Source organism: Chrysemys picta, chromosome 10 (genome assembly GCF_011386835.1).
Source record: "Chrysemys picta bellii isolate R12L10 chromosome 10, ASM1138683v2, whole genome shotgun sequence".
Taxonomy (NCBI): domain Eukaryota; kingdom Metazoa; phylum Chordata; order Testudines; family Emydidae; genus Chrysemys; species Chrysemys picta.
In genome coordinates this window covers 27,248,526-27,264,735 of record NC_088800.1, presented here as the reverse complement: position 1 = coordinate 27,264,735, position 16,210 = coordinate 27,248,526, and the positions used below count along the sequence as shown (strand labels likewise).

The 16,210-nt window shown below is 43.8% G+C and overlaps 1 protein-coding gene across 2 annotated transcripts in view; it reads left to right on the top strand.

Annotated features, from left to right (window-relative positions):
- Positions 1–6,243: 6,243 nt before the first annotated feature.
- Positions 6,244–16,210, top strand: part of ADAM10 (ADAM metallopeptidase domain 10) — a 119,025-nt gene continuing 109,058 nt past the window's right edge. The window contains exon 1 of one of the 2 annotated variants that reach the window (XM_065558264.1): positions 6,244–6,575. In XM_065558264.1, coding sequence (XP_065414336.1) covers positions 6,521–6,575 — 55 coding nt within the window. In that variant the 5' untranslated portion in view covers positions 6,244–6,520. The remainder of the gene's footprint in view (positions 6,576–16,210) is intronic. The other variant, XM_065558265.1, reaches the window with a different exon arrangement.

The following is a 16,210-nucleotide window of genomic DNA, read 5'->3' as shown; positions in this document are numbered from 1 at the left end:
TTTCCAAACTAAACAAACCCAATTCTTTCAGCCTTCCTTCATAGGTCATGTTCTCAAGACCTTTAATCATTCTTGTTGCTCTTCTCTGGACCCTTTCCAATTTCTCCACATCTTTTTTAAAATGCGGTGCCCAGAACTGGACACAATACTCCAGCTGAGGCCTAACCAGAGCAGAGTAGAGCGGAAGAATGACTTCTCATGTCTTGCTCACAACACACCTGTTAATACATCCCAGAATCACGTTTGCTTTTTTTGCAACAGCATCACACTGTTGACTCATATTTAGCTTGTGGTCCACTATAACCCCTAGATCCCTTTCTGCCGTACTCCTTCCTAGACAGTCTCTTCCCATTCTGTATGTGTGAAACTGATTTTTTCTTCCTAAGTGGAGCACTTTGCATTTGTCTTTGTTAAACTTCATCCTGTTTAACTCAGACCATTTCTCCAATTTGTCCAGATCATTTTGAATTATGACCCTGTCCTCCAAAGCAGTTGCAATCCCTCCCAGTTTGGTATCATCCGCAAACTTAATAAGCGTACTTTCTATGCCAATATCTAAGTCGTTGATGAAGATATTGAACAGAGCCGGTCCCAAAACAGACCCCTGCAGTACCCCACTCGTTATGCCTTTCCAGCAGGATTGGGAACCATTAATAACAACTCTCTGAGTATGGTTATCCAGCCAGTTATGCACCCACCTTATAGTAGCCCCATCTAAATTGTATTTGCCTAGTTTATCGATAAGAATATCATGCGAGACCGTATCAAATGCCTTACTAAAGTCTAGGTATACCACATCCACAGCTTTATCTGTCTTTGTTTCTCACTCTCAAAATCCCTCGGTCTCTCCTGGTGTTATTTAAAGTTTTTGGAAACAATTACTTCAGCATGAGTAGCTTCCTGTGAAGCAATGGAAGTTCTTGTAACTTACCTAGCCCTTCCTGTGTATATGCTCATGTAATAATTCTTACAGACAACTCTTCCATTTGATTCAAAAGTAACTCAGCCTTTGTAACTTATTCTGTAAAATATTCTACTATTTTGCCAAGACAACAGTAACTAAAAGCAAGTGTTCAAAGCTTTAAAATTTAAATATTAGTTTGATGTTTTAGTATATAGTTGACAACATCTGAAAAGCAAACTATAAAACTGGATTGTGTCCTCCTCTATTTTTTAAAAAAACTTTTCAATAGAAGCGCATATAAACAATTACACACTTTTATAAATTGCTTATTGTTGACTTTTCTTGATAATTTTCTCATTGGGTCAAAAAAATAACAGCACCATCAGACAAATGCTATACCATTTCTGAAGTCAGACAGAATGTGCTGTAACCTGAGGGAGTTGTGGGGAGAGGGTTATATTTAAATTTGACAGTAGCACTGTAACCTAACAACCGAGGTTGCATGCAAATGTGTTAGTTTCACTGTAACCTGAAAGCAGGAACCGTAAGCAAATCTTTCGCTGTAATCCAGCAGCATTTTATGTTACCTTATAGCAGTGCCATAACAAGGGCGAGGCGAGTGAGGCACTTACCTCGGGCGCACAAAGGGAGGGGCGCAATCACCTCCTCTCTGCCCCTGCTTCTCTGCTCCACCGCTTCCCGCGAATCAGCTGTTCGCATGGGAAGCCTGGGAGTACGGAGAAACAACCGGCGGCATGCTCAGGCCCAGGGAGGCGGAGGTGGAGCAGAGGTGAGCTGGGGCGGGGAGCGCAGGGCCGGGTCTAACTTTTTTGCCACCACCCCAAGCAAAAAAAAAAAAAAAAGTGTGTGTGTGGGGGGAATGCGCTGCCATGGTGCGGCCGGAGGAGTGGGGGGGGGGCAAGGCACGGCCGGAGGAGCGAGGCACGAGGTGGGGATGCGGCCGGAGGAGTGTGGGGAGCTTGGCAGGAGGAGCGGGGGGGGGGGGGCACGGCACAGCCAGAGGCACGAGGGGGGGTCGGTGCAGCCGGAGGAGCCAAGGAGGGGGTGGCGCCCCCGGAGGAGCCGGGGGGGGGGCGCAGCATGGCCGTAACGTGGCCGTAGGAGCCAAGGGAGGGCACAGCATGGTGCAGCTGGAGGAGCCAGGGGTGCACGGCTGGAGGAGCATGGGGGGGGGCGCAGCATGGCCGCAGCGCGCCCAGAGGAGCCAAAGGGGGGCGGCACTGCCAGAGGAGCGGGGGGGGTGGGCGCAATTTTAAATTCTTGCCTCGGGCGCAAAAATAGCTAGTTACGGCTCTGCCTTATAGGGACATTCTAAATTGACAGCAGAGTTTGAATGTAAACTGGCAAAGTAACCCAACAATAGAATTTGCATATAAATCTGAGACTAGCACTGAAATTTGACAGTAGGTTACATGTTTAGATTAAGAGTGTTACAATTCTGGAGTGAGCTATACCTTTGTCTGTTCTCTCAGTCTTTCTTTGGGCACCTCTTTCAAGTGGCAGACTTATAACTTCTCTGAGTTGGAATCCTGTGATTCACCTAACTTTTAGATGGAATCACCAAGTTACAGCACCCCGTTTACCAACCATATTTCTTCAGCAGGTCCAACTGTCTTTGGCCCCTACTGAAGTCTTCTCTCTGGGAGCTGTGACCAGTTTGTAAATACAGAGACAGAGTACAGCTTGTTCAAAATATAGTATTATTTATTTATTCATAGGAACATAACAAAAAAGGATTAAAACAACAAAAGCCTAAGCATACATTGTCTTACCTAAATTTAGCACCTGCCGCATCCAGTTAGTCCTGATTTAGCCTTGGTAACCTCTGCCTCATTTTCCTGAGGACCAAGCTGTAGTCTGCTTTTCTGCAGAGACTTTGTCTTCTCAGGCTCAGCTTTTTAACCACTTTCAAGCTCTTTGTTGAGAGTTCCTGCCTCAAAAGCCCTGGAGTTTCAAGCTGGAATCTACCCTACCTTCTTGTGGGATCATACTCTGATTCCACATTAGTGAAGATAAACCTCAAAGGAATTTTCACCTCTTTTGCTGTTTGAGTACTGGCCATCGGAGCTGTCTACAGCCATTGATTTTTGTTTCCTGCAAAGCTAAATAAGGCTACGGTGTTGGCTACACTAGAGAGCTTACACCAGCATAGCTGCACCATTGTAAGCTCTCTAGTGTAAGTGCTCTAAACCAATAGTAGAGAGCTCTCCCATCAGCTTAATTACTCCAGCCCATGCTAGTGGTGGTAGCTTTGTTGGCGGGAGAAACTCTCCGGCTGACATAGCACTGTCCATACTGGCACTTAAGTTGGCATAAGTTATGTCACTCGGGGTGGCTAATTCACAATCCTGAGCAACATAATTTATGTTGACTAAAGCTGCAGTGTAGCCGTAGCCTAAAACTGGTTTAATTCTTACTCTTTAGCTAGCAATACAATAACCACCTAGCCCACAGAGATATATGTATAACATTCATAAAAATAATACAGCTAACTCCCACATTCTCCAAGAGCATAGTTGGAAAAGCTGGAGATTGAAAATGCAGAGGTGATGGATGTGAAGAGGAATAATAAGTAGTGGAATTGATTGTGAAAGAGAAAAAGAAGACATGAGGAAGGAAATGGAGAAGGATTATTTTCTTCAAATAGGTTAATCAAGTAGTGGATAAAGGAGAAGTTGCTGACAATTTATTTAGATTTTAAAAAGCCCTTTCACAAGGTCCTCATAAAAGACTACTAAAGAAACTAAATACTCCTGGTGTCAGAAGTAAAGTATTGTCATGGATCAAAAACTGGCCAAGAGACAGAAAACAAAGACTAATAATAAATGGTAATTTTTCATCATTGTAGAAGGTTAAAATGAGAATACTTCTAGTTTCTATACAAGCACCAGTATTGATTAATCTATTTATTAATTACCTGAAAAAAGGGGTGGAAAAATTTGTAGATGACACAAAATTATTTAGGTTAGTCAAGTCCAAAACTTGCTATTTTAGCATTAATTATTACAATATTCTTGTTATTCATATTAATGTCCAATCCCCTCTTTGAACCTTGCTAAATTTTTGCCTCGGTAATATCCTGTGCCAATGACTTCCATAGTCTTACCATGCGTTTCGACATAACACGAGAACAAGGGGACAATGAAATTGAAAGGCGACAAATGTAAAACTGATAAAAATAAATACTTTTTCACATAATGTGCAATTAGAGTGCAGAACTTATTGCCACATATGTGGTTGAGGTCAAGAATTTAGTAAGGTTGAAAGAGGGCTTGGACTTTTATAAACACAAAAAGAATATCCAAAGTTGCAATACTAAATTTTTTGAAGGGATATAAAGCCTTATGCTTCAGGGTTTAAGCCAATTTCTAACTACTATTAAGATGAGCTCTTAATCAATATAAAATTATTGAATATCTGTCTACAGGCCCGACGACAGGGGAGAAGGGAGCAAAGGGGGCAATTGTTCAGGGGCTGGCAGATAGCAGGGTAAAGGCAGGCTTCCTGCCTGCCCACTCTCGCTCCGTGCCGCTCCTGGAAGCGGCCAACCAACGTCCCTGCGGCCCCTGGGGAGGGGGTCTCCGTGTGCTGCCCCTGCCCCGAGTGCTGACTCTGCAGCTCCCATTGGCCAGGAACCGCGGCCAATGGGAGCTGCGGGGGTGATGCCTGCGGGCAGCGGCGCATGTAGACCCCCTGTACCCCCTGCCTAGGAGCCGCTGCCAGAGGGGTGTGCCAGTCGCTTTCGGGAGCCACCTGAGGTAAGTGCTGCCCCCCTGCTCCCCACCTGCCCTCCAAACTCCTGCCCCAGCGTAGAGCCCGCATCCAAACTCCCTCCCAGAGCCCAAACCCTCACCCCCTCTTGCACTCAAACTCCCTCCCAGAGCCTGCACCCTGCATCCCAACCCCCTGCCCCAGCTTGGTGAAAGTGAGTGAGGGTGGGGGAGAGCAAGCGATGGAGGGAGGGGGATGGAGTGAGATGGGGTGGGGCCTTGGAGAAGGGGTGGGACAGGGGCGTGGTTGCAGGGAAGGGGCAGGGCAAGGGTCTTTGGGTTTTCTGGATTAGACAGTTGGCAACCCTACCGGGCAGGCATGTAGAAGCCCTGGCTGTGCTGGAAGAGTGTACCCAGTAGTGCAGCTGGCAGCTTGCTGGGAACCAGCCAGCACAGGCGCAGAATTGCCCAATTGTCAGGTGGACTGCACCCTTGTGGCGGCTTGTGCATGTGTGGGGGCCCATTGACTATTCTGCCCGGGGGCCCGGAATTGCTGTCAGCGGGTCTGTCTGACTACTGTGGAGAAGAGTTGGCAGGCACTAGGCAAAAGCAGATTAAGCAATGGCTTAGGGTCCTGAGCAGCTCAAGGGGGGCCTCCCATATTTGCTTTTTATGTGTTGGAGAGGGGAAGGAAATATTCCTGCATAGGGCCCCTAGCGGGCTAGCACTGCCTCTGGGGTTTCTTGCACCTTCCCATTGAGCACATGGTGTTGGCTACTTAGAAAGAGGATACTGGAGCACATATTGGGTCTGACCCAATATGCCTTTCTTCCTAAGGGGGTCCTTAACTCTTGGGCCTATTGTTTCTACATGCAGAATCAGAAAGCGAGGAATCAAGCCTAGCCACGTTTGCCCAGGGAAAAAGGCAAGAGGAGGAATAGCATGAGGACTCAGGAGGCTTCACGCACCAAAAGTGCGGGGGAGAAGGTAATTCGATCAATCGCCTACAGAAATCTGGCTTTAGTTGAGGAAGCCCCTTTCATTGTGGGTTGTAAGATAGGGCTTAAATTCTTAAGAGTATTTCCTGGACCTCCACCCCCATGCTATTAAAAACTCCAGGTAGGGTAACCAGATGTCCCAATTTTATAGGGACTGTCCTGATATTTGGGTTTTTTTCTTATATAGGCTCCTATTACCTCCCACCCCCGTCCCGATTTTTCACACTTGCTGTCTGGTCACTCTAACTCCAGGGGATTTGAAAATATTGACGGGAGCTCTGCTCCTCCAGACAGCTCCTGCTGAATGTAGGGGAGGCGCGTATTGGGAGAAAGAGGCTGTCGAGTTGGGCAAGGAGGAGTAAGCGTCTGCTTGCAGTTTGCACCTTGCGCGGCACCTTTGTCGGTGCAGCGGTGGTCTTTACAGTGTGCTGCTAATGCATGCTGCTGAACAATGAAGGGGGGGGAGACGCTGTCCCTTTAAGACAGCAGGGACACTATTTTCCAGCAACGCCCCGACGCTTGGGTCTGGCTCGGTGGCTCCCTGTACCACGTGGGAGGAGGCGGGTCTGAGAGTGGGGACGGGGTGTGGCCGATCGCGCGCTGTGGGCGTGTCCCCGAGCCCCGCCCCTCCCTGGTGCTGGCGTCGCGCGGGGGGAGGGCGGTGGAGATAGAGTGGCTGTGGCTCCAGGAGCGGGGCGCGCTGCCGGGCGGGCGCTGAGGCGGAACGAGCCACCGAGTTGACGGTTGGAGGAGCGGGCGGAAGCGTCTGCCTGTGCGGCGGCCGAACGAAGGGAAGCGCCTAGCCGCCCCTCCCGATCCCAGTCCCTGGCCGGAGCGGATGCGCTGCGGTTAGGAGGAAGCGGCGGCGGGGCCTGGGTCAGGCGAAGATGGTGCTGGTGGGGGCGATAATCCTGTTCTGCTCCTTGGCGGCCGGAGCCGGAGGTAGGGACTGGCCGGGGCCTGGCACCGCGCGGTGTGTTGCCGCTCCTTGTTGGGGGCGAGTGAGGGGAGTGCTCGAGGCCGGCGGTGGCGCTCCGCGTCTCCCTCATTTATAGCCTCGAAGGGAGCCCGGGGCCTCTTCTAATTCCTGGCTCCCGTCTTTGGAGCGGATCTGGGCCCCGCTTCCCGGGATCTTCCCTTGAGTTACCGCATGTCAGGCCTGGGTTAGATCCGGGGGCGCTTCTCTTTCCCTCCCCCGCCAGATTTCTGGGCCGGATCCAATCCTTCCTGTACGGGCTCTTTCTCTCTCCCCCCCCCCCCCCCCCGTTACTGGGCTGAGTCCAATCCCCGTACTTCCCGGTGGTTCTTGTCCCCGCAGGTCACTGGGCTGAATTCTTCCTGTTCCTCTTCCTCCCCCGAAAAATCCCTCCGCTGGGTTTTGTTTTCTGCCCCGCGGTTCCTAGGCTGGGTCTGACTTCCCTTCCCCTCGTCCCCTGAGACTTTCTTTATGACCTCAGGATCTGTGACTGCCCAGGTTCATTCCCTGTTATTCTCTCTAAATCTTCCTCCCCCGCCCGTTGTGTGACGGGAGCGATAAGATGGTCTGTGTTTGAGAGAGAACAAGGCGCACAAACAGCAGAGCATGGGGGTGGTTGTTGCCTGGTGAATCGTCTTTCCCCCTCAACAAGGCATGTAGTAAACCTCACCAAACTACTTTTAGGCACATAAAAGATGTAAAGTAGCTAGAACATCCTACTCCCAAAAGGAAGAAATCTTCAAGAGAAAGTAGAGTGGTTGAAAGTTGAAAGCTATTGTGTTTTAGAGGTCTGGGAAGATGATTAGCCGTTTGTTAACACTTCTTAAAGCTCCAGTTTCTATGTAGTAATTTCCCAGTTTTTGAGGTCACTTGAGGTTTTAAAGGCGGAAGTATGGTTAGTGAAAGAAGTTAGAGCTCCCTTTTCTGCTGTGGAAATAGAATATAAGAGCTGGGATTTCCTGGAATGGGACTGTAGTTACAGCTAGGGGCTTAACTCTGTCCCAAGCCAGGGAACCTTAGCCTTGGAAGAAGCGCTGTTGCTTTTGACATAATTTTTATAGTGGCTATGAAATGCACTTTGGAATTAGGAAGATATATGGGGAGGGTGGTTGGTTGTTTTGTGTGTGTGTGTGTTTTGTTTTGTTTTTTAGATGACTCTGGAAATGGAAGGGTTAATAGCAGCATAACTGAAGCAGTTGATGGAGGGGTGGGTGGAGTAGTTGATAAGGACTTCTGCTTGTTTCACACTTATTCTGTTTGAGCTCTGTTTCTGTACATTTCAGTATTAATGGGATTGTGCAAAAGATGGCATTTTGGATGAATTGTAATAAAATGATTTTGAAGTAGTTACATGAAAACTTCAGAGCATAGTTTTTAGGCAAAGCCAACAGAAAAATATTTCTAAGATAGAGCTGAGAAAGCAACCCAGTTTGCTGTCAAAACACACACTAATACTGCAGTATCTAGTACTTTATATAGATCAGAATATAGACCAAGTTTTTCTACTAATGTTCCTGTAAGTTTGCAAATATTAGGACATGACATTTTTAAACAAGAATGTTTTGGAGTACTATTCAAGGGTTTTTCCTCAACACTTTATATAAATTGATTAAATTGTCCTGACACTAGGAGCATTTGAGATAGCTCATCCTCTGTTCTTAAAAGTAAAATAATGCTTTCAATAGGAAGCTTTAAGTACACTAAGAGTAAACTTAGAATGTACAAAAGCAAATTCACTGGATGCAAATTTTAGGTCCAGAGCTGTCAATTTTATTTTAGAAATTCATATTCAGATTACAGAGTAGCAGCCGTGTTAGTCTGTATCCGCAAAAAGAAGAACAGGAGTACTTGTGGCACCTTAGAGACTAACAAATTTATTAGAGCATAAGCTTTCGTGGACTACAGCCCACTTCTGCGTGGGCTGTAGTCCACGAAAGCTTATGCTCTAATAAATTTGTTAGTCTCTAAGGTGCCACAAGTACTCCTGTTCTTCTTATATTCAGATTAGCCAATGAAAGAGGAATGGGGTCCTATTTATATTTTTTTTTTTTTATAGGTTTGGGAAATGTATAAAACTTGTGACCTATGTTTTTGTGTGTAAACATAATCCTCAGCAGGATAAGTAACATATTGGGATTGGTGTTGGTATCCATTCCTCCCCCTCTCCCCCCAGTGATGCATGTGACATGGATCAGGTATCATTCTCAGTTTTGCATTATATGTTGGAGGTATAGAAGATGCAAATATTTAAAAAAATCAAATTATTTTTATTGGTGATTTTTTTTATTTATTTTCATGTTGGTTTACTTTTCATTTTACAGTGGATGTGGTGTAGTTATTTTTGTAGTTTAACCTTATTATAATTGTTAAAGCAGCACAAACTCATACAAAGTGAACTATGTAAAAAGTGAATTGACAAAGGTAAAAACACAAACTCATACAAAATTGAGAAACAAATTGCCAATGCTCCATTTGAAACCAATACCACCTTCCAGTATAACGAATTTACACAAGAAAGTGGTCCTCCATCAGTGTTTACAGTCCAAAGTTATTAGGATTTATGCTCTTCAGCCACTTAGGTGATTTTGAAAATCCCACCCTCAGAGTGCTTAAATACTTCTTAAAATGTTGACGTGTGCATATTAAAAGTTCATAGTTTTGTAAGTGATAACGGTTTTATGCCACTAAAAGAAGCTTTCAGTAAAATACACTAGCCTTGATGCATTGAAATGAATGTACCTGCTTAAGTATTAGCAAGATTAGGTCGTTAATTCTCAGTGTATTGGGGTTTTTTGCTCACAATAGTTCTGTAAAATTCAAATATATCTATCAATACCCTCACAAAAAGGAGCAACGTTTATCGTTAATTATAAATTGTAATCTAAAACTGTAGTAGTACCACAAATTTTGTAAAACTGATTTGAAAGCCTTAACTTGATTTAAATGAATATCTTTTTTTTTTTAAAGTCATTTGACAAATCACCTTGAGTTAAATGGCTCCACCTTGCTTGACACAAAGTTTGTTTAGAAAACCACTTAAACTGGATACATGTTCAGTATCCAGTGACAACTGGTTTTGGTTGGGTTCCACTTTTTAAAAAGTACAGTACTGTCACTTTGTAAATTGTTCTAGGGCAAAATGATTATTGAAATGTCCTTATTATGATCCTTTGTAATCATTAATACACTTATTAATTAATAACATCAAGACCCATTCCTACAAACATATATACATAAGTTTATATAGGCCCTGATCCTTAAACACTTATGTCAGTATAACGTCGTTGAGCAGTGCAGTTATATCAACCTAACTCCTCGTTTAGATAGCACTATGTCAATGGGAGGCTTCTCCTGTCAACATAGGTACCACCTCTTGGGGAAGTGGAATACTTACCTATACAGGATAAACTCTCCTGTCAGTATAGGTGGCATCGCCTACACTTACAGAGTTTAGTGAAAAGCCTGTCTTGAAGTTAGACCACTTTCTGTTAGCAAATTAAATTGTTTCAGCTGAGTAAATGTAGCATTCAGAAAACAAGTGATCCAGCTCTACAGTTACAGGATTAGCGTAATTAGCATATACATCCTTTTTTCATAATTGGAAGAAGTGGAATCAGTTGGGGATTTGTTTGAGAGAGATGCAGACTTGCTAGCTTCTGGCACCTAAAACTGTTGAGAATTTTTAAGAGATAAATCTTTGTTAACTTAAAAGTTAGAAACTGGAATCCTGAAATTAGTTATTGCTGTAAGAAAGACAAGGTATGTAATGTCTTTTATTGGACCACCTTCTGTTGGTGAGAGAGACAAACTTTTGAGCCACACAGAGCTCTTCTTCTGATCTGTTACCTCACCCACCTTGTTTCTCTAATCCTGAGACTGACACAGCTACAATTACTCTTACTGCCTATAAGAATTTTTAATGTACAGTTCAAAAAGGTAAATTGAGCATGTGACAGGTTCAGTCACAGAGACTCCCCTTGGGACTGTCACCTGGCGTGGTGAGACTACCTCTAAGCCAGTTTTCCCTGCCAGCTTGGGACTTCAGAACCCTGTCTTGTTGAGCCAGGTAAGGCTAATCTGCTGCAACACAGACCCAGGGTCTGAACCACGCTCCCAAAGCTGCATACTTAACTGAAAACAGCTTAGAAAGTACTCCTGTCTCCAGCATCCAGACACCCAGCTCCCAATGGGATCTAAACCCCAAATAAATCCGTTTTACTCTGTATAAAGCTTATACAGGGTAAACTCATAAATTGTCCGCCCTCTATAACACTGATAGAGATGCACAGCTGTTTGCTCCCCCAAGTATTAATCACTTACTCTGGGTTTATCAATAAACAAGTGATTTTTATTAAGTATAAAAAGTAGGTTTTAAGTGGTTTCAAGTAATAACAGACAGAACAAAGTAAGTTACCAAGCAAAATAAAACACAACACGCAAGTCTAAGCCTAATACATTAGGAAACTGATTACAGATAAAAGCTCATCCTCAGATGTTCCAGTAAGCCTCTTTCACAGACTGGACTCCTTCCTAGTCTGGGCCCAATCCTTTCTCCTGGTACAGTTCTTGTTAGCTCTAGCTCAGGTGGTAACTAGGGGATTTCTCACGACTGGAACCTCCTTTTGTCTCTCTGGTCCCCGCACCCTTCCTTCTAAATGGAAAAGCACCAGGTTTAAGATGGATTTCAGTATTATGCAACATGGTCACATGTCACTGTAAGACCTTCTTCATTACCTTTATTACATAGGAAGGCTTGTATGTAAACAAAGCCATCTACAGTCAATTGTCCTAGTAAATGGCAGCCATCAAGATTCTAAATCACCATTCATGGCCCACACTTTGCATAATTACAATAGGACGTCAGAGTTGTGCTTTATATTCCTAGTTTCAGATACAAGAATGATGCATTCATAGAAATAGGATGAACACACTCAGTAGATTATAAGCTTTGTAATTATAATTTACAGGAGACCTTTTGCATGAAGCATATTCCAGTTACGTTATATTCACACTCATTAGCATATTTTCATAAAATCATATGGAGTGCAACATCACAGCACTGTGGAGACATTTGGTTCAGGGACTATTCAGTGACTTACACTACTGTTGCATTCACAAGCAAGGCAATAGTCAATGATGTGGGGTGGGGTGGGGGGGTGTTCTTGACATTTAGCATACACCGCTATTCCAGTTTTCTGTGAGGAAATAGGATGCAACTGTTAAATGTTAATGAGTTCCAAAAGGAGTTGCTTCCAGTCTTCAAAGGAGTTGAATATAGTCCATGTCTTTCTGGTTGTGGGATAGAAAATGGGCCTGGGTTTACTTCTGGCCTGTAAAGTTAACCTGTGTGATTGGCACACGGGTTTGAGGATCTGGATTGGCCTCGTCCAATTGTGAGCCATACTACAAAGCTATACCTGAGTTACTATATCCTTACAAGTGCCGTGTTCACTCATGTCACTAGGACTTCTGGGGGTACAGTCCGTGCTTCTTTGTGCTGTGGTAAGGTGAGCTGATCTGATTCTTTTGCAGTGAATTGTGAGCGAACTTGTCTGTCCTTGTGGGCTCCTGGGTGGAATTGTGGGAAGACCTTTGGAGGATTATTGGCATTTTAAGAGATTTAGTCTGCATCCTCACTGCAGAGCGGGTGTGTTATCAGCCCGAACAAAAGTGGCACTTGTGCTCTAATCTATACCCCCAGCCAGACAGCTAGGATTTAAAGCATCACCAACCTCATGTGAGAGGGTTTTGTGTGTGATGGGGAGAAGGAATTTGGGGTATGTCTACACTGGAAACTTCAAAGTGCTGCCGTGGGAATGTTCCCATGGCAGCGCTTTGGAGTGCAAGTGTAGGAGAGAGCTCCACAAGAGATTAGCTCCGTGCGCTCCCAGTACTGGGAACCTGTCTACACTAGTGCTTTAAGGCGCTCAGACTTGCTGCAATCAGGGGGGGTGATTTTTCACCCCCCCCGATTGCAGCAAGTCTGGAGCGCTATAAAATGTAAGTGTAGACAAGCCCGTAGAAGCAACACCTGAGTAAGAGTCTTAAAAGTCACTCTTAATCCTAGTATGATGCAAACTTATATGGGATATAATATATGAAATCTTTTTTTTACAAAGGTTTATCTAAAAAGTTTGTTGTTGTGAGGGAACACTATCAACTTGAAATCTCTAATCAGTTTCAAATGAGTTAAAGGTAGCTTCAGGTACTATATTTGTCAGAGTCCATCTGCTAATTCTTAGGAAACTATGATTTTAAGTTCACATTTTTTGTTTTTTCTCCTATTTCTATATGAAGGGCATACACACACACAGCAAAACAATGAAACTACATTTGGTAGCACACTAAGTATAAAGTAAACACACTGAAAGTATACTTTTCTCTTTCAGTAATACGAGAGCTTGTCTATACAGCCACTTAGTATGTGGTAAGATGGGGTGTAAATCTACAGTGCTCTTGGAAAATGTATGTGGAACTTTAAGTGCACAGTAGCAGGGTCCACGTGGCCAGTTGGAGCATGGCATTTTAGAGCACTAGATTTATATCCCAGTTTTCTACATGCCAACTCTACAGAGACGTATCCTTAAACTTTAACAGTAACAGTAGAAGCTAAAAAGAAATGTTTGTGTCCCTTTAAGAGGTTTCTTATCTTTTCTACTGGAGAAAGCAACATGACAGTGCAGAATACGGAAGTTCTCTTTAGCTCGAAAAAACCCCCAGCAATGCAAGCTTCCCTCTTACTGCAGCTTTGTAAAATTCTGTTCAACCGTTCATCTTGATGAGGGTTAAATGTTATCTTCACATGAGCAAATAGGTTTTCATGAACATTTACCAGTCCAGTTAAAATTTTTTTTTGCACGTCTTCTCTAATGTACCTCTGTCTTCAGCTGAAGACAGAATCTCTCTAGTGATGAGTAGTTCACTCCCTGTGCTGACATTTACAAAGCTGCCAATCAATGATGACTCTTGCAATGTGGACAGCTGTCCTGTAGGAACTAGGCTGAGGACTGTTAACCAGTTTCAAATAGCCTGTCAATCATACATCAGATTTTGTAATGACTTTTGGCTTTTTTGGATTGGGTTTGAGCTACTGACTTCAAAGTAAGACTTGTCTTACTATCAAGCAATCTGTGTAGTCCTCAATGTAGTTTTGAGTTCAGTAGATTATAATGAGGATTACTGTATGCTTTGCAGATGAGAGATTGCATTTTATTCACAATAGTGATTTACAACATCTTCACGAAAGTGGTGAGGAACTTTTCCACTTAGTCTTGTGAACTATGAAATTGCATGCCAGTGTTATAGAAATCTGATCATACCAACTATAAATGTTAATTATTAGCATCTGAAATCTATAGTAAACTGTTTAGTGATATTAGTTTAACTTCTTTACTCATGTCTTTAACTCTATATGCTATTGAATAAAATTCCACAGATTTGGGTCATCACTTGGCCTGCAGGTTTGTCATGCCATGGAAAATGTCATAGATAGCGAGATTTTCCTCTTTGTCTATTGCTTTTTTGTCTGTGATTCATCTTGCAGCAACATCTCTTGTCCATTGGGCCTGGGCCTTGCTCCCTGCTCTTTGTATTGTGACCTGACATACCAGGTCACAGAGCTGCTCAGGTCTGGCCAGCCTGCCCCTCTGTTGTTTGGATTGTGTAACGCGTATTCATAATGCCTAGAGCAGGGCACCACCTCCACATATTGGGCTAACTCTCCAGCTCCTGCCCCAGGCCTTGCCTCCACACAGGGCAGGGATTAGGGTTGTGCCAGGGGTGAAAGATGGTTAGTTCCCCCTCAGGGGGGCAAAGAGGGCAAATCCGGACCAGTCACAGTAAATGTAGTATCCTGTGACTTACTGAATTTGCTGTGATCAGTTTTTTTATCAAAAAATACCATGACAAATCTGCAGTCCTAGTCATCGCTAATTATTGTTGTGGGCACATATGGTGCGTCCCAGAGAAACTACTGATGTGCGTGCCACTGTTTAAAGTAGGAGAGAACAGTTATCAGTATAAGTCTAATTTTTAAAGGAAGATAGAGGCCCAATTTTTAATTTAAATATGTGCGTGCACATTGCTGCAATTTTTCAGTTGCAGTCACACCTGCATATATGACATTTGCATTGTTTCAGTGAAACTGGGCTAACACTTGTAATATATTAACATAAGCTTATCACATAAAGCAGTTTTTTGGGTGAAGTATAAGTGGGGGGAGCATGTTCACATTTAATTTCTCCTCAAACATCTGGCATACTTCCCACTTTATTCAGTGGTAAGTTTAGTGTTCTGGAAAGGTTGCAGGTAATACTGGCGAGAGATGTGGTATAGGTACAAAAGAAGTACAGTAGAATCTCAAAAAGAACAGGAGTATTTGTGGCACCTTAGAGACTAACAAATTTATTAGAGCATAAGCTTTCGTGGGCTACAACCCACTTCTTCGGATTGTAGCCCACGAAAGCTTATTCTCTAATAAATTTGTTAGTCTCTAAGGTGCCACAAGTACTCCTGTTCTTTTTGAGGATACAGACTAACACGGCTGCTACCCTGAAACCAGTAGAATCTCAGAGGTATGAACATAAGAGTTACAAAGTGACTGGTCAACCACACACCTCATTTGGAACTAGAAGTTCGAGATCAGACAGCAGCAGAGACCCCCAAAAAAGCAAATCCAGTACAGTACTGTGTTAAACGTAAACTACTAAAAAAAAAAAAACCTAAAAAATTGACAGGGTAAGGAAACGGTTTCTGTGCTTGTTTCATTTACATTAAGATGGTTGAAAGCAGCATTTTTCTTCTGCGTAAAGTTTCAAAGCTGTATTAAGTCAATGTTCAGTTGTAAACTTTTGAAAGAACAACCATAACGTTTTGTTCAGAATTACGAACATTTCAGAGTTACAAACAACCTCCATTCCTGAGGTGTTCATAATTCTGTGGCTCTACTGTACCACAGACAGCTGTGCAAACTTCAGACCACCCTGCCAAGGTACCTCAATCGTGATATGAAAGGACTACTTCTAGGACTTCTCTACCACCTCTGCTGGGATTGATTACAGAGTGGTCAGTGATAGTAACTGTGTGGTGTGGCAGGGTTATTTATTAGGAACAGCGTGAGTACCAACTCATTTTTCATAGGCCACCAAACAGCCATGATGTATCATAATATATTCTCTATCAAGAGCTTTACAGATGAATAAACACAATGGGTGAGATTTTTCGTCACCCACAAGCCAGGTAGAAGGGCTAGTGTGGTGAAACGGAGCTCTAAAATGGATCTGCCCAGGGAGGAAGTCTCCCAGCCTGGGAAGTGAGGAAGACCGTCACACATGTCCTCTCCTCCCATAAATACTGGGAGAAAAGAGTGAAGCTGTAGCATATAGTGCTGTACTGATGGTGCCCATAGGTAACCAGTGGCTGAACTACTGTAATTTAATCCTCTAGTTATGTCTGTTACGCATCAGTAGCTCAGAATTAGGAGGGTGCAAAGGTGGCTTGAAGCTACCTTGTCACCCCCTACCTCTGTGTGTGAGTTGTTTGCTGTCTCTTTGTGCTATACCTCTATCTTAGTCACTTTCTGTAGTCAATTGGATACTAAATG